The sequence below is a fragment of the Panthera pardus genome, unplaced genomic scaffold, assembly GCF_024362965.1.
Source record: "Panthera pardus isolate Hobbes unplaced genomic scaffold, ASM2436296v1 HiC_scaffold_24, whole genome shotgun sequence".
Taxonomy (NCBI): Eukaryota; Metazoa; Chordata; class Mammalia; order Carnivora; family Felidae; genus Panthera; species Panthera pardus.
Window position 1 is genome coordinate 39,204,059 of NW_026526810.1, and position 18,757 is coordinate 39,222,815.

At 39.6% G+C, this 18,757-nt stretch overlaps 1 protein-coding gene across 8 annotated transcripts in view; it reads left to right on the plus strand.

The window, feature by feature from the left end:
• ALDH1A2 (aldehyde dehydrogenase 1 family member A2) overlaps positions 1-18,757 on the plus strand; it is a 130,872-nt gene that overhangs the window by 62,192 nt on the left and 49,923 nt on the right. For all 8 annotated transcript variants that reach the window (XR_002078017.2, XM_053889029.1, XM_019441970.2 and 5 more), the window contains 3 exons: positions 6,229-6,333; positions 6,516-6,656; positions 9,640-9,769. Coding sequence is in view for 7 of the 8 variants with exons in the window: in XM_019441970.2 (XP_019297515.1) it covers positions 6,229-6,333; positions 6,516-6,656; positions 9,640-9,769 (376 nt within the window). In the remaining variant the exon portion in view is untranslated. The remainder of the gene's footprint in view (positions 1-6,228; positions 6,334-6,515; positions 6,657-9,639; positions 9,770-18,757) is intronic.

Genomic DNA, 18,757 nt, shown 5'->3' on the forward strand with positions numbered 1-18,757 from the left:
CATGCTCAGCATGGAGCCCAGTGCTGGGCTGGATCTCATGACCAGGAGATTATGACCTGAGCCAAAATCAAGAGTCAAACCCTTAACCAACTGAGCCACCCAGATGCTCCAATGGGTCAATTTCTTGAAAGACAGATTTTACCAAAAGTCACACAAGGAGAAATAGATAAATAGCCCTGTATTTATTGAAGAAATTGAACACATAGCTAAAAAACCTTTTTGACAGAGAAAACTCCAAGCCCAGATACTTTTACCGGCAAATTCTATCAAATATTTAAGGACAAAATAATGCTACTTCTACAAAAACTCTTCCAGAAAATTGAAGAGAGGAGAAGAATACTTTCCATCTTACTCTTTGAGACCAGAATTACCCAGATACCAATACCAAAGACATTTTAAAAATACAGAAATTCTTAAAATCTTAACACCTACCAACTTGGCACCCACTCCTGAGATATTCATCACTTGTTGCCCGCCTCTCCATGGTTCTTTTGAAAAGAAATTATCTTGACCCAAACTTGGCCCTTTAATGGCTTCAAACATACGTGGCTTTCTTCTTTATGGTTACATATATTTGGACCCAAGGGTAGTTATTTCATTTACATCTGGAGGTGCTTCAAAAAATGTCCTGAAACCAACCAAGTGCTCTTCTCAGGAGGTTGACCTAAGAGATGCACAAAAAAGGAATAGTTGGTGGTGGGAACCAAGGATGGAAACTCATATTGGCTAACCCTAAATGGGCCCATATAAATTTAAGAAGTCGAATTAGTAATTAGTAACCTTCCAAAAATAAAAGAGCACTGGTCCAGATTTTTTAAAATGTTTGTTATTGAGAGAGAGAGCAAGCAGGGGAGGGGCAAGGAGAGAGGGGGACAGAGGATCTGAAGTGGACTCTGCACTGACAGCAGCGAGCCCAATGTGGGGCTTGAACTCATGAACCTTGAGATCATGACCTGAGTTGAAGTTGGATGTTCACCCACCTGAGCCACCCAGATGCCCCTGGTTCAGATGGTTTTAGTGGTGATTTCTAGCAAACATACCAATTCTGTGTAGTATTTTCCAGAAAATAGAAGCAAAAGGATCACTCCCTAACTCATCTAATATGGCCAGCATTACTGTAATACTAAAACCAGATAAAGACATACAGGAAAGGAAAACTACAGACCAATACCTCTTATTAACATAAATGCAAATACTGTAGAAAATGTTGACACATAAAATCCAACAGTATATTATACACCACAACAAAGTGGTATTTATTCCAGGTATACAAGACTGGTTCAGAATTCAAAAATCATTTATTATGATCTGTCACATCAACAGGCTAATGAAAAAAACTCATACGATAGCATCTGTACATTTAGAATTAGCATTTGACAAAATCCAACACCCATTCATGGTAAAAAAAAAAAAAAAAAAAAAAAAAAAAAACCTCTCCACAAACTAAAAATAAAGGAATTTCCTCAACTGGATGATAAATACCTACATAAAACCTCTTGCTGACATCATGCTTAATGACAAGAAATTATATAGATGCTTTCTATGAATAGGAACAAGAAACCCCTTTTTGCCACTCCTGTTGAACATTGTGCTGAAAGTCCTACCTAATATAGTAAAACCAGAAAAGGAAATAACATGTATATAGACTGGGAAGGAAGAAATAAAACTGTCTCTGTTCATAAATAACATGATTGTCTAGGTAGAAAATCCCTAAGAATTCAAACACACAAAAAAGAGAAAAAAAACCCTTCTGGAACTAATAAACAATTATAGGATGTAAGGATAATGTACAAAAATCATTTTATATTCACTAATAAAATAGCCTAAAATTTATAAAGATATAAATGAAGACTGTAAGAGATATACTGACAAATCCACAACCAAAGCAAGAGATTTCAACACAGCTTTTTAATTATTGGTAGGACATGCAGATAAAATGTTAATAACAATTCATTTGTTGCATTACTGGTGATGTTAACCTTGATTGCTTGATTAAGGTGCTGTCTGTCAAGTTTCTCTAATAAAGTTTCTATTTTTCCCTTTGTAATTAGGAAGTATCTTGTGGGAATATACTTTGAGACTACATTAACATCCAATTTTTCATTATACTTTTACCCACCAATTTTATCATCCACTGATGATTTTGCCTCCAGCAATTACTACTATGATGTTTGACAAATGGTGATTATCTAATTCCACCATTCCTTCACAACTGTTAGTTGGAATTCTCCTATGAAGCAGAACTTCATCTTATCCCCCCATTTATATATTCATTAAAATAATTTGTATCATTATGGGCTCTTGAGTGCCTTTTTCATTCTATGAGTAATCATTGCTATCATTATTTATTTTGTTGTTTAAATTATGTCAGTATTGGCCATTGGGAGCCTGGTTAGGGAAGAACTATTGATATAGTATTCAAGATTTTTGAAATAGCCTAGAGAAGCTGAAAATCTTCAAGTATTAGAGGTATTTGCTAGTCGGTGTACCAACAAAGTTATCAGTACAGGTTTTTTAAGTGTCATAAGGCTAGGTCTACAAAAAGAATAACCTAGTAAAAATCAAATATTTTAACCTTCAGCATACCAGGAAAAATAGTTATCACATTTACCATCTGGGTCTGTTGGATCCTTTGTATGCTTAAAATTTTAAGTTATTTTATGAAAAATGTACAGCAGTAGTAATAGTGAAACCCACAAAATTAGAACTTAAACATAGCAAACCAAATTATTCTTCCATATTTTCCTGGATATTTAGAGGTATTGGCCAGGAATGGGTAAAGGGCCTTTGAATCTAACTATCTGCTCATCAGCTATCATGTATGAAACAGGAAATATTCATGTCATAAATACTGATTCCAGATTTTAAACATATCTCTCATAGGCTACAGCTTATTGTTACTTCTGGTTCTTGTATGTGCATTTTCACAGTGTAATGCTATTGAAAAGTTTGAGTGCTTATAATTTTGTATTAAAAAGGATGGCTGTCTTTGTGTTCCATAATTACAGGATGTTTCCATTTTTAGGTTTTTTTTAAAGTTTGTTTATTTTGAGAGAGAGTACATGGGGTAGGGGCAGAGAGAGAGGGGGAGAGAATCTGAAGCATGCTCTGTGCTGAATGTACAGAGCCCAACACAGGTCTCAATCCCATGAACCCGTGAGTTCATGACCTGAGCCAAAATCGAGAGTCAGATGCTCAATCGATACCCCTGTTTTTAATTTCTAATTTAAATTTCTAATTTAAACGTAGATTAGATTGATCAATGAAAAATTTTATTTCTACATAATATGTGTCCTCTAGTCACCTTTGTGTATACACCTACCTTCAGTATTTGTCCACTTATGAATCATATCAACTAAATTTTTACACACAGATATCATAAAAGATAAAAGAATTATCACATATCCTTTTAGCAAAACAAGGTGGTCCAGGTTCTTGTTGCAAAATACTAAATAATTAACTCTGTCCTATTAAATGACTGAGTTAGAATATCATGTTTTCTTGGTGTATTCATAAATATCTTGTTTGCTCTTTAATTCCTGAGTTTGAGAAAATAGTCCAAACTTTTGCTTCATCAACTTCACCCTCATCAGTAGAGTCTCCAGTGTTTCTCTCTCTTTGCCTTCATCTTCTGACTCATTTACGGTTGTGAAATATCTTTCTCTGTAATCTTCTCTTACTCATGATGGACTGAAATGAAAAATTCTGAGTTCCTAAATGTATTCAATGAAAGCTAAAAAGAATATGACAAAGATGGTGTCACCAGACTTCTTTTATGTGCTTTCAAAAGATGATGCATTAGTTTGGACAACACCATATGAAAACTGAAGGATGATGAAATAGTTGTAATTATTTATTCATTCTATGGCAGTTCCACAATTTTTTGTTTTGTTCTTTTTTAGCATGGTTGGAAATAATTGAGTGATGATGAAGTAACTCCTAGGATGACAAAATAGCAAAAGATCACTAAGGTCCTGTAGTGTATCTTAAATTTATAAGATGATCCATGTACCTAAATGAAAACAGTAAGAGAATGAATGAGTTTTATCCTGTTAAAAAATAAGTAATTTTTCTCTTTGATCTTTGGAAGACCTCTAAGAATCAATAAAGGTCATGAAATCTCAATTCTTACAGATAGAACTCAGTAAAGAAACTTAAAAACTAAAATTGGATTAAAAAGGTTAAGAAGTCTCTGTCAAATTGTGAATAAAGAGAATAAGGCATATTGGCAAGACCCCTCTTCCTTAAACCTGATAATGCTCTAGAAGTGAAACTAACCTCTCAATTTTTGTCCTTTGTTACCTTGGAGGTCATACTGTGTTTCAAAGGAGTGTGCAGATATGATCAACTGTGAACTGTTAGGAAGTTTGTTACATGGAGTGGGAAGAGAACTAGACCAGGAGTCCAAGAACTATAGATCTAATTTAGGCTTGGACACGAACTCGTTTCTTTGGACTGAGCAATCCCGCAGACTCTGATAACACTGGAAGGAGCAGTAGACTAGTCAGAGCCACAACGAGAACCTGCTTCATCAGACTCTTAACCTCCCATCCTCACAACTTTCTCATCTTTGGTAGTGGTAATAAAATTCTGCCATTAAGGTTGTGAATATTTAATGAGTTACTAGAGACTCTAAGACCCTGGAGGGCTGGCACTGCTAGTCCTCTTTGCCTGTCCTAGGTCTAGGAGTATCTAAGTACTTATTGAATAAATGAATACATTACATTTAGAAATTGTTTATAAATTGTTGTAAATTATAAAGCATGTTTATAAATCGTACACTTAAAATTTCTACAATTACAAGGCCATTGTGTTTATGCTTGTTACTTTTGAATTAAGTGCTTATGCAGACTTAAGGTCTTTTTTCTCTTTTGTCTTAAAAAGGGGAAACATAGGCTTCATTGTTTTAACAAATCAAGGCAAAATAAAGCTTTGGAATAATCTAGAACTTAGTATTTAAAATTGCAGATCTGTCTTCATTTAGCCTCATCTGTGATTTACTAAAATGGCAGACAATAACAAATCAATTTTTCCTTGTGTTTGTTCTAAATTGACTGATGGCTTCTGACTTCAGAAATTTTCATGGTAATGCTATAAATTTTATAGAGTAAAATATCTTTGGGTATTCTTTGAGCTGTCATAGTCCAAACGTTTTGTTTGGGTTTCTCTCTTTAATATCAATAAAAATTTTTACATTTCTTTGCCTATATTTTCTCCTTTTCTTCAACTCAGTCCTTACAAATCTTCTGAGATACTAACTTGAATATTTTTTTTAACTATAAGTCTCTTTGCCATTTTAATATAATCTCCATTTCCTTTAAAAATTTTTTTTTCAACGTTTTTTATTTATTTTTGGGACAGAGAGAGACAGAGCATGAACGGGGGAGGGGCAGAGAGAGAGGGAGACACAGAATCGGAAACAAGCTCCAGGCTCCAAGCCATCAGCCCAGAGCCCGACGCGGGGCTCGAACTCACAGACCGCGAGATCGTGACCTGGCTGAAGTCGGACGCTTAACCAACTGCACCACCCAGGCGCCCCTCTCCATTTCCTTTATAAGGAAACCAAGACTCTTAAGAAATTCTTGAGAGACCAGTTTGAAAGACAGGCCTTTTCCCTTTGCTGAGTCGTGTAGTCTACCCAGCAAAGGGGAAGAAATCTAACTTGGACTTACACACATAACTTGTTTAACTCACCAGTTAGAGTCATTGCACAGTTCAGGATCTGACTATAAATTAAGTGAATGCTTACTTATTTCAGCACCCTTCAAGTTCCCTGTGAAGTTACTTATGCCTCTGAGAGAGAAACTAGGATCTAAAGCGTGGTGACTCAGTTTGATCCATGGTATTTACTCCTTTTGGATATTGGCCAGAGTTTGGACAGTCAGTAAATATTTTCTCAGCTTTGTGTATTGTTTGTATGTATGTGAGACTCTGTGCTTCCATCTTTGTTTGACTCCCTCACTGGTTGGCAGGTTCGCTAAAGGTAAGAACTATATTTAATCTTTGGATAAACTTGAGATAAAAATATCATAGAGGAAATTTCTGAATTTGGGGAGAGGCTGGACTGCATACTGTTAAGGGTCTCTTGTAATGCTTCAAATTCTATACTTACGTGCCAACAAACATATAGAACAAATATCACTACCATGGCACTTCCATAATCCTTCACCATTGGTTGGCTTCCTATCACGTGTCTCACCGATCCTCCTCTGTTGTCTACTTCCATAGATTTTTATTAACAACGAGTGGCAGAACTCAGAGAGCGGGAGAGTGTTCCCTGTCTATAATCCAGCCACAGGAGAGCAGGTGTGTGAAGTTCAAGAAGCAGACAAGGTATGTCCTTCTTAGAAAAAGATTCCCTATGAAATAACTGCCTTCAGACAACAGAGCACTAAGCTTATCCTCCCCAGACACCAGCACTGACGTTCATTCATCACCTTTTTCATCGAAGCAGGTGGTTCTTCCTTTATTTGGAGTGTTCTCTCTCCTCAGTTGTGCCTCTTCCTCTCTAACAGGCAGATATAGACAAAGCAGTGCAGGCAGCCCGCCTGGCTTTCTCTCTTGGTTCAGTGTGGAGAAGGATGGACGCTTCAGAAAGAGGCCGTCTGTTGGATAAGCTTGCAGACTTGGTGGAGCGAGACAGGGCAGTTCTTGCAGTAAGTAGCCTAAAAAAACATTAAGTCTTTACCCTAAATTTACTACTCCACTGAAATGTAGATTCCTCAGCCTTTCTGAAAATGTGGTGTGAAGTCAACTTGGGGGACAAGCTGAAGAGAACATAATACACATGAAAAATGAGAGGTGTTTGGCTTTTGGGATCAGATGGGGAGGTGCAAGACTAGCTGAGGGTCTCTTCTTAGTGAATTTTGAAGAACAAAACCATAGCTTCCCATGACTAGAAAGGACGTTCTTGCCTTCCTTTCCAACCTTAGCCCACCCTCAACCGACAAATCAAAACAAAAACAGTTAAGCAGCAGGAGAGTCACCATGAAGCTTAGGGAAAACCAACACCAAATGATTCATTTGAGGATCAAATAGGACTGTTTTTTTACCTCCCCAGAGTTAACCTCTCTTGACTAAAGAGAATCCTTCAGAAGCAGAGGGCCTCTCAGGCACTTCTGCCCCCTTTGTTCTTCTGCCACTTTCTAGAACCAGGGGATAGGAGAGATAGCAGGAGACAGCAACTGTCTTTCGCTAAATCATTTTCTCACATAAGGAGCATCCTCTCTCCTAGTGGTTTTTGTATTTGTTTGTTTTTGCTATTTATAAAATGAAAGTCAGTTTCTTAGGGAATACGAACTGCCTGGAAACTGGAACCATTTGGGAATGTCTGTTTTGTGCACTAGGGATCTCCTCCTGGATAACCCACTGTTGATCAGTTAACGTTTAGGGCGTCCTTGTTCAGTCAGGCGTTCAAACCGTGAACACTGTATCCTACCCTTCACGTGGGAAAACAGAGCACAATTGGGCTTGCTCTGGGAGGGGGAAGCCTTATGTCCTTCCTCAGTGTCACTGCTGCCATCATTCTTCCAGCCATCCCCTTCCAGGATCTGTTCATAGTATGGGAACAAAAATGAATCCTTTATGGAGATTATTTGGAACTCTGGCCCCTGTAACATTTACTTCTGTATAAAAACATTATCTAATCTGGTACTTCAAGGAAGACTCTTCCAGTGAGGTGTTTATGTGTTTTGCAATAAAGGTGTTTGTTCCAGGTAAAGTAGCTCCTTCTCAGATGTTCACGAGACACTGACCTGTTAGAGACTCGGAAAAGCCCTAGTCACTATTTCTCAGATTTATTTAAGCCTCAACACTATTTTTCTGGCTAATCTATCAGTATCGTGCAAAACTGAATTCTTTGGAACACTTGGGGGGAAATGCTGGTCTGCAGGCTTATGTCTTCCCTGGATTATGATTTCTTCAAGCGTGAGGACTGTATTTTACTTCTTTTGTGTTCCTGGGACATAAATGGTCAGGTAGAGAGGGCATATAGATTGTCTGTAAGTGTCTGTTTAATTGAGTGAAATCTATACGATATTTACAACATTAGACTAGTGTGTGTGTATATATATGTGTACACATATATATATATACAGACACATATATATATATACATATATGTGTACACACACACACACACACACATACTGCAGTTATATTTTCATGTCATAAAATTCACATGCCATTCTTTTTCGGACATATGCCTCACCGTGATCAGTTCCCTTTTGCCATTACACTTAAATGAGATTTCTGTTTTTAAACACTCCTCAGGCCATGGGAGGAGTGATTTTTAATAAGAGATAGCCTCTGGAATAGATGGGAGCTTCTGACCAGAAAATGAAGTTAATACCTCATCCAAGTAAATATAATTAATCGAAAATAAACATAGGGCTGGCAACCCTCAGGTGAAATTGGCTGTTGTCAACAGCTCATTGGGACCATGTAGGTGGCTCAGATTCTGGTTACTGACTGCACTTCACTCTATACTGTGTGGAGCTTGGCTCTGTGCTGGCTGCCTGGAGAACATAATGCCCATCTCCTGAACATATACGTGTTCTCAAAAGTACTGGGAAATAATTGGATTCCCGTTGGTAAAGGTGAGCCAATGTACAGTGATAAGTGATGGGATCTTTTAAAATGAGTCCTATCTTATATGCACGTGAGTCCCATCAGATCCTTACCCACGTGAGTGGGTATGTTGCCCTGTAAGTGATTGTATTTTTATGTCATCGAATGGAGAATATTTCCATCTTAGTTTTGTCAGCACTCACATCATTTTCACACCAGTATGAATAATAAAGTGTCCTCACAGAGAAGGACATGAGATTATAAACATATGTTTTTGCTTATTTTGAATTCATTAAACTTGTAACACCTTCAATATTTCTCAAGTCTAAATACTCCTTTCTCATTTCAGTGTGTCCATGTGGCTTTTTATGGTTGTTGCTACAATTCAAGCAGTTTAGGAACACCTCATTCAAATAGTAACATTTGTAATCTACAACTGCTCAGTATGTCTATTTTTATTCAATGGAACAGATACTTCACTTTTAATAGGTAATGGTTGTTAACATAAATATTTACCAAAAAGCAGCCCTGAAGTTGTTAAAGTATGAGCTTCCCTAGAGGAGCTCTTGTTTATTTGATGGTAATAAATAAAGTCACTGTGCACGGTGGATATTCCATTTCTCAGCAGGGGTCTTGGCAGCGGTGGAAAACGCTTTATATTCTCATCAGTTGCATAAAGGCCCATGTCCCTGCTCCTCTTTATGGATTCAGATTACTGGTCTAGACTCCAACACATCCCCACGCAGCTCTGATCATTAATATAACAGAAGCTGGTTTGACAGGCAGAACATTTCTTTATCGTTAGTTGAAGAAATGTTGTGTTTATGCATTTGGATAGTGGTTACTGGAGACGCACAGGCACAAAAACATGTGCATACATATTCATTGTGGTTTTTACTAGAGACTGACCTAAACTGGCAGTACTAAAAAATCTTTTCATTTGGGAAATCAGAACTGACCAGGTATGAATCACTATTCGTATTCATTCACATTCTCGCTCTTCCATTTTCCTCTGCTCTAGAGATTATTTTGTGTGTTACTGGAAAGTTCTCTCCATTTCTTTTCGTACAGACCATGGAATCCCTAAATGGTGGCAAACCGTTCTTGCAAGCTTTTTACGTGGATTTGCAGGGGGTCATCAAAACTCTTCGGTACTACGCAGGCTGGGCTGATAAAATTCACGGGATGACCATTCCTGTAGGTAAGTGAAATCTGAGCACATCGAAAGGGAAACCAGAAACACACTCACCATCCAACACAAACAGTAGCCCCATAGAATGCAGATAGGAGCAACTCGTGTCAGACACATTACATATGAACCAAACATATTACATCACTAACTCTGACAACGTCCCTGTTTCTGTATGTAGACAGTGTACATATAAGTGCAGGGACAAGCCACTTACGTCACTACAGCAGTCGGCTGAGGCACACGTATGGGTTTGTCTGCTGCTAAGTACTCAGCACTGTGCTACGTTAGGTGCTGGGAGTGTGGAGAGGTATTGGACGTGGGGAAGTCGGGGAAGTTATCAAGGACATTAAGACTTGGTCCTTTCCTTCCTGACCGTGAGATCTACTTATTTGGAAGAGGACACTCTAAATGTTAACAATTGTCTCTTAGAGGAGAAATTGTGGATAACTTCTTTCTCTTTTTTATATTTTTCTGTAATAAGCATGAATTACTTTTTCAATCTGTAAACACAACAGCCATCCTTTCTTTTAAGATCCAAGTTAGGAGAGAAAACCAGCGGCACAGAGATCTCTATGGGAGAGTTACAGTTAGGTGCTGAGTTGTGTGGCCTTGCCTGTCAGTGGTGTAGTCCTTTAAAGGAGAGGGCGAATGTGCAGACTAAGTCAGTGGACAGGTCCCAATCTGCACGTGAGGTGCCAGCCATCCAAATGCCAGATTGAGAGCTTTCACAGCAAGCCCAAGGTGAAGGCACTATTATAGCATCCTCACTGACAGAGGAAGTAACTGAGGGCTAGTGAAGTTAAGTAGTTTTCCTAATTCACCAGCAAGCAAGCTGTAGAGCCGAAATTCTGACATTAGAGCCTGGTGAATCACTTCACTAGCTGATCCGTTTTCAATACTGGGAAGAAGAGGTAGGACAGGAAAGGGAATGACTGCAGGAGATGTGAGGGTGTTGGTAGTGGTGAGCAGACATAAGGACAGGAAATACATCTTCACCAGTGGCTCCTGGTGGCTGCTAAGTACCGTGCCCAGGCCTCTACCTAGGTTTTCTGGAAAACAGCCTGCTTTCCGTGTGCATCCTAGGAAGTGTGGAAAGCAAGGCTGGGCACTTTGGAGTGCCCCCTGAGGCCCTTCTCAGGCCAAGGGGTTGGTTTACCTGGAACAGGGGTGGCCAGCAGATAGTGCGGTGGGCTTAGAGCAGTTCTTCTCAAACTTTGATACACATACGTATCATTTGGGGTCTTTGTCAAATGCAGTTTCTGATGGACTAGGTTTGGGGTGAGACCTGAGGTTCTGCATTCCTAACCAGCTGCCAGGTGATGCCTGTGCGGCTGGTTCTCTGCCTCGAGCAGCAAGGAGAGGGTACAGAGACCGGCACCAGCCAAGTGGCTGTTGGGATGCTTCATTTAGGCATGGGGCAAGAGGAGGAGTCACAGTAAGAGTGGAGAAGGGACAGAGATGAGACTTCAAAGGTCTATTTTAAAATTACCTCCATGATACACAGCAACATGTGGAATGTTAGCCTTTAGAAAATGGGTTTGCAGTTACAGGCACTCTTCCTTGCCACCCATAGGTTTTCTTTGTTCAGTATGGAGAAGATTGCTCTTAGGGAATGTCAGACTCTTGGTTCAGTTTTGTCTGTGAAGATTTTACAGAATTCCTGTTCTCTAGCATTGCTGGCAGGATTTGGGAATGGCCTGAGTAGAGCAGGGTTACTAGGTAGTGTGAGCATATCTGTTGGAGGGCCTGAGAATTACAATTTTTGTTAAAAACAGGACATGTGTCTTCCTTTTTAAGCTGGCCTTTCCTGTTTCAAGGCAGAAATGTAAATTAACAAGACCAAAGGCCCTGGTGTTTTTTTGCATCCCCTCCCCTCGCCGTTTCACTATTAAAACAAAATGTGTTTGGGGCATTTAAATATCTTTTTTAATGACTTATAAATAATCTTAGAAATGAGGTGAAACAGAAGGCTGTACACATAAATCTCTGTTTGGCCTAACAATGTCTTGGTTGTCTTTTGCTTTCTTAGGAGAGAAGACCTTGATAAGATAGAGATTTATTGAGTCTCTGATGTTTGATGCCTTATTTTACTCTATCTGGCAAGAGGTGGTGTGTGTATAAGCCTCACTGTTTTCATGTGATGCTCTTTGGAGTTCCTGAGGATGTTGACCTAGGAGTTAGGAATACAGGGCTCAGAAAAGGCTTTCACAGAAGTCCCTCTCACTTTTACTCACACACTGGTGTTCAGCCTGTGAAGGAAAAAAATGGGGAATTTTCTTATATGCTAAGTAGTTTTTAGTTTCCCTGTGTTTTCTTAAAGTGTGTTTAGAGGTGACGTGACTCTCAAGAGAGTCAGGAGAAGGCAGTACCCCTAGGAGGCTGGGGATCTGAGATGTAAGAGCTCTGGCTGTGGTGCTCCAAGCAGATGAGGGAAGGACGAGGCAAACATGAACTTGGCAGCTTTCCTCTCTGTTCCAGGTTTAGGTACATTTGAGCTTGCCTGTTGTAGGCTACTGAGAATTCTGCTCATAGGCCCCTCTGGCTAGTTCAGTACTTAGGGATTCTAGCTGGACTGAACCCGAGGTGGGAGAGCATAGGGGAAAATCAGGGAAAGGGGGAGGGGTCATTATTATTCACTTATTTATTCTCAGATATGTTCAGTCAGTCCTTTTGTGTTTGTCATTTGTAACTCCATAATTTATCATCAGCTTGGTTTTGTTTCTTCTCAGGCTTTTCCACTGAAATCTAGAACATAAGGTTATTAGTCTCTAACCATGAGGTCTTCATTGTGTTACATACATTTCTCTGTGAAATACCTTAATTTTACATTTGGAATTACAACATGAAGGAATAATATATATTTGTACAGTACTTGATTGTGTAAACTATTTCACCCCCAGGACCTGTGTGATTCTGTGTATGATCCCTGTGAAACAGTTTGGGTTTTAAAAGGTACTCCATTTTACAGATAAGAAAATGAGACAGCAAGGATTTAGTGTCTTGAACAAGGTTACATGGCTAGTAAGTGGCAGGCCTGAGATTCAAACCCAGGTCTCTACTGGAGGCCCTCTTCTTATGGAGACTGGTTCAGCAGGACAGGATGATGAAGAGGCCAGTCACCCTGGTGAAGTCTTTAACCCTCTGAAGGTTTTTAGATCAATATGCTTTTTATTCTCGTTATTCATGGTATTTATGTTATGTAACGTCGGCTTGCACACTGAATCAGCAAATACCAAATCGTTGCTTCTAGAGGACATATGGGAATGAAAAGCACAGTTTAATGAAAAGCACAGTTCTTTCTGGTCACCTGTAAAAAGTAAACTGGAAAACTGTTTTGTTTTGTTTTATTTTTTGAGAAAGCGCTTGCACAGGTGAGAGAGACCACGAGTGGAGGAGGGGCAGAGAGTGGGAGAGAGAGAATCCAAAGCAGGCTCCGTGCCCAGCGTGGAGCCCGGTGCGGGGTTCCATCTCATAACCCTGAGGTCATGACCTGAGCCAAAATCAAGACACGGACACTTAGCCAACTGAGCCACCAAGGCGCCCCAGAAAGTGTTTTTTTAATCTCAAAAATATAAGATTACTTAGTTTCATTGAAGGATATTCTGTGGTTCATCCAGTTTAGTATCTCTGACACTAAAGCATGAGAACCAAAAAGAGCAGGAGGAATTACACTATTGTTTCTTTCACTCCTTCCCATTTAGGAAGGCAGGACAGTCTGCCAGCTAATGGGAAGAGCTCTTCCTTCATCTCCTGTATCAGATAACAACTTCAGCCTCTCAGTCATTCACTCTTTGCTTCATACAGTCATTCATTTTTTTGTTTTGTTGTGTTTTATTTGTTTGGGAGCATCTGCTGTGTTTCATGTCTTGTATAAAGCACTGGAGATACAAAGGTGAGTAAGTAAGATGTTCAAAGAATAGTAAAGAAAACAAGCCAATGGACAAACAGTTGCAATATAGTGTAGCTCATTCAGCTATGGAGGCATGAAGTTCTCCACTGGAGAGGCAGTTCAGCTGGTAGTAAGGCTTCCTGGAGAGGGAAGCGGGACGTACGAGATGAGTGGGCACGTAAGTGAAAATGGAGGAGGCTATCACAGGTGGTGGTAATAGCCTGTACAGAGCATGGAGGGAGGAGAGTACGGTGCGGTAGTGGATCTGAAAGCATAGCCGGGTTGAGAAGACCCTGGGGCTCTGGGGCCTGGTAAACCATGCTGCAAGTTTTATCACAGCAATGGTGAGTCACTGAATCATTTGAAATAGACAAATGCCTTGAACCAAATTGTGTTTTACAAGGAGCACTTTGATTATATAATGGGTACTTAGAACAAGGACCTGCTTTTTCCCCTCCCCCTGAAGGGTAGCTTAGAATATTTGGGAAGAGAAGTGGGTTATGGCATTAGCACTTTGAACTCTCCCCTGGACAGCTCTTTCTCCCTCTGAATCGAGAGATTCTCCCATCCCTCTCTCTTCCCTCTCATGCAAGTCCCACGGTCGGACATTACCACAGAACTGTGCGGTGTCAGTGTAATTGACAAGGGTCTCAGTGTTGTTCACTTGACAGCACTGGCTTTTATTTCCTGCCGTGGTATTCAACGGAGCTCTTCTTTCTGACCATAAATCCTGTGCTTTGACCCTTTTACTATGGCAGCTCCTAATTATGCTGATAAATAATAATCATTACTGTGATTTATTGATCACTTTGTGCCCATTATATCATCTCTAATCTCATAGCAGCCCTGCAGGGGAAATGTTATTTTCCCCATTTTGGTTATTTTTAACCTAAATCAAAATCCTCTGCTTCTTCTCATGTCCACAGACTCCTTGTGATGGAGGAATGATCCAAGCATGTTTCCAGTTTACTGGGGGAGATTAATTGATCTGCACTACGTACGATTTTTCTCTGTTTAACAATTGTTGGTTTTATTGATTTTGTGATATGTAAGCAGGGAAAATGTAGTCCGTGCTTCAAGCTGAATCCTGACATCAAAATGGCCTTAATGATACATTAGAACAAGCTAAAAACTCCACCCAGATCATATGTAATTATTTGTCCACTACACCACCCCCCCATCAGTTTTACCTTTTAAACTAAAGGAAAGGCTACAGATGTGCAAGGCACTGACTCAAATCGTAAGGTGTTGCCTTCAACAGCTGACTCTAGTGTGCACATACAAAGCATGCATATGGTGAGATCTTTTGTTCACTCACTGAGCTTGAGGAGAAGCGGGGTCCTCAGTGGTACCTGAATTGCTGGCGACAGGAGGTTGTGAAGTCGGCCTCACACGTAGCCTCTTTGAGGAGGTTTGACTACAAAAGACCTCCTGGGCCCCAAGGCCAGTCCACTCATTTCTCAGACAAAGAAACTGAGGTCCAGAGAAATCATCTTTTTTTCAAGACTGCATAATAGTGTCGTGGTGGAGTTAAGATATCTTCACGACAGACTCAGGAACGCTTCATCTAACTCCTGAGAAGCTACCAGCATATTCCCAGAAGAATAGCGTTAACACTGCTGTGTACTAGCATGAAGTCTCAGTGATTGTGTAGGCATTTATAGAGCTTATCATGATAGTTGTAAATGTTCAGTGAGGTCTTTTCAGTGTCAGAATACATAGGTATCTGCTAGGGCACATGATGGAATAGCTCATTGTTCCTGCTCTAATCATTTAATACTGGCATCATCAGAAGGGTTACCAGCTCTTCAAAAGGTAACTGTGCACCCAGATTAGAGATTGGAAGATGACCTACCATTCACTGAATTGTGTTACATATTTTTATGCTATTAAATAAACTCACTTTTAGTGTTAACAGGTATATAAAATTTGCTGCAGTTCTTGAAATACTCTTAGTATTGTAATTGGGATCTAGTTCTTGAGGTCTCTATTAGATAAATTTCTCCTCAATTTCTGGCAAATTTTAGATTTTTATGATTTTATTGACAATACAGATTTTCTAAACATACTGTAGTTCATGTAGAGACTGCCAGTGGCAGATATTCCTATGAGAATAAACATTCTATAAAACAAAAACAAAAACAAACAAACAAAAAGATTATTTCAAGCAATGACAAAATCTGCCCTAAGAAGTAGTGATAGGGGCACTTGGGTGGCTTAGTTGGGCATCTGACTTCACCTCAGGTCATGATCCCACTGCTTGTGGGTTTGAGCCCCACATCGGGTTCTGTGCTGACACTCGCAGCTCAGAGCTTGGAGCCTGCTTCAGATTCTGTTTCCTTCTCTCTGCCCCTCCCCCGCTCAAGCTCTCTCTCTCTCTCTCTCAAATATAAATAAAAACATTACAAATTTTTTAAAAATAAAAACATAGGTAATGATAACTCTGAAGGAATAATACAAATAATAAAGTTGTTCTAAGTAACTGAATAATTGCTGTCTCTTCTGTGTAATTAGACAAGTTCCCATCAAAGAACATAGAACAGTGGCATGATATTTTCCCAAATACAGAAGAGGCTGATTCTGTTCCTCATTTCTAAGGTCAAAGACTTTTCTTAATACAGTTCTAGAAATGGCTCAGTCTAAACATTGTCAATAAAATTTGATCCATAGTTCACCCAGATTAATGGTATAATAAAGTATTTAATTGTAAGATTTTTATATTCTTCATGAGGTGTAAACATTCAAATATAAAAACACGTCAGAGAAGTTGCCTCTTGGTGTGTTTTAAAATAAACTTTTAAAAAACATTTTTTTAATGTTTTATTTATTTTTAAGATCGAGAGAGACAGAGCATGAGAGGGAGACACAGGCTCCAGGCTCTGAGCTGTCAGCACAGAGCTCAACGTGGGGCTTGAACTCATGAACTGTGAGATCATGACCTGAGCTGAAGTTGGACGCTTAACCAACTGAGCCACCCAGGCGCCCCTAAAATAAACTTCTAAGAGAAGTACCTGTTACTCTTTTTTTTTTTACTTTTTTGAGTGCAGTAGAAAAGAGGCTGAGAGATAAAATTCCTATACATGTGATTTTGTGTTTCTATTTTGGTATCTCATCGCTTCTTTAGTTTTCTGCACCATAGTTATGTTCTAACTTGTTGGATCAGAACGTTTTTCTGGTATTCTTATCAAATACAGCCCTTTCTTGCTGAGTCTGAGCTCTCTCTGTAATACCCCATATGGGTAAGAAGACCTAAGATCATCGTAGCCTTAAAACGGAGTATCTGAGTTTGGGTGGCGATTTTTTTTTCTCTATCAAGCTGAAGCACTTTATAGCACAAAGCCAAAGAAGTGAAGGGAACAGCTTTTTAAGTCATCTTGCCAGATTTAGAGGACATTATTAACATAAAAGGTGGGAAAATGGGCTGTTCCTTTCTCTTAGGGAAGAGTTCTCGGTGTGTACCCTCTTAGGAATATGAGAGAGAGAGAGAGAAGTAACACTGTGACCCCTTTGAGTTGACTCTGCTTCTATGAAGAGGAGAGAGGCACTCAGTCCTGGGCTGCCCCATCTCAGGGGACATGGTGTTGCACTGCAGTGTTCCCTTTAGATCTTACCTCCTGGAGTTTATGTGAGTTCTCTGTGTCCACATACCAAATCCCCACAGAATCTTCTTCACTCTTCACAAAAGCATTGTCTTTTCCCCCTCATTTGCACTCCATGACATCACATCATACTCTTGATTTTGTGGTTTGTGATACCCGTCTAAATCCAACACTCTGTTCACAGGAAAGTCTTACAATGTTTCTAAGGGCAATGAACTGCAAGTCTGATGACCCAGATTCAAGTCCAGAAGCCACAGTTTAGCCAGTTAAATCACTATAGACCTTACCACTGTGTGCCATTTTTTTTCTCGACTTAGAAAATATAGATAATAACTGTTGCCCTACCTTTTCCATAGAGTTGTTTTGAGCACGAAATGAGATAAGAATGTGAAAATAGTTTGTAAAGCTTTATAGAAATACATGTGTTTTGTTCTTATTTTAGTATTTTTTAAATATTAAAAAGGTGGATCAGATTCTCCTTCACTTAAACTCCTTGCAGGCAAATGAGGAGAGTTACCAGAGCTAAGCAAACAGTGAGTAAATAGAAATGAACTCAGCAACTATAAAGCAGCTATAAGTCATCATGATACACTTGGAGCCTGGGCTGTAGATCAGAAGCACCATAATCACCTGGGAGCTTGTGGAAATGCAGACTCTCAGGTCCTGCCCCAGGCTTACTGATTCAAAATCTGCATTTTAACAAGCTCTCCAGGTTCTTCATGTACACATGTAAATTTGAGAAGCACAGTGGCCTGTCCCACCTGGCACTGGAGCATGCAAGGTGATTCCACACAGTAAAGTAGTGAACATTTTTTATCTGAATTATTTGGTTTGAAGCAAATATTGCTAGCTCACGAAACCTGTTGCGTCATAGATGTTTTTAAGATGAGTCTAACAAGTAGCTATTTACATATTTTTAAAAGCTGATTTAACAAACCTTTAAGTAATAGAGTAAGTGATACTTGGATGCGACAGAAATTATGAGGGTGTCTCTCAAGTGATTGGCCTTTGGGTAACGTCAGTGTAGGAGCTTGGTGGGATTCAGGGCAGGGCCATAGTGCCGGAAGGACCTGTGGTGCCACTAGCCCTAGCCAAGGGCCCACGTAGAAGGCATAGCTCTCACGATTGCCAGGCATCCTAGGTCAGACTAGGGGTGTCCAGAATTATCTTCCACTAACGAGATGAGAATACAGACTAAGCTCAAGGCCAGGGCCCCTTTATGTCTTTCACTCAGGATTTTTTGAGGAAGAGTTCAAGCACCAAAATACCCTTTATTTCTTTATTTCCTGCTTAGAGGAGCTGTGGGGATAGAAGATTCTCTAGTCCATTCTTTGTGCCAGGCTTTAGCTAAATGTCAAGTCTGTGGACAGTTCATCCCAGAAGTGTTCACTCCCCATAACTCAGTTTCTCCTGGGACACACTTACAGAGGCAAGTTCAATTCCTTATGAGGCCAGCTTTGTAAGATTTTGCCTACTTTTTTTCTCTTCTTTCATTTTTTCAGTAACTTT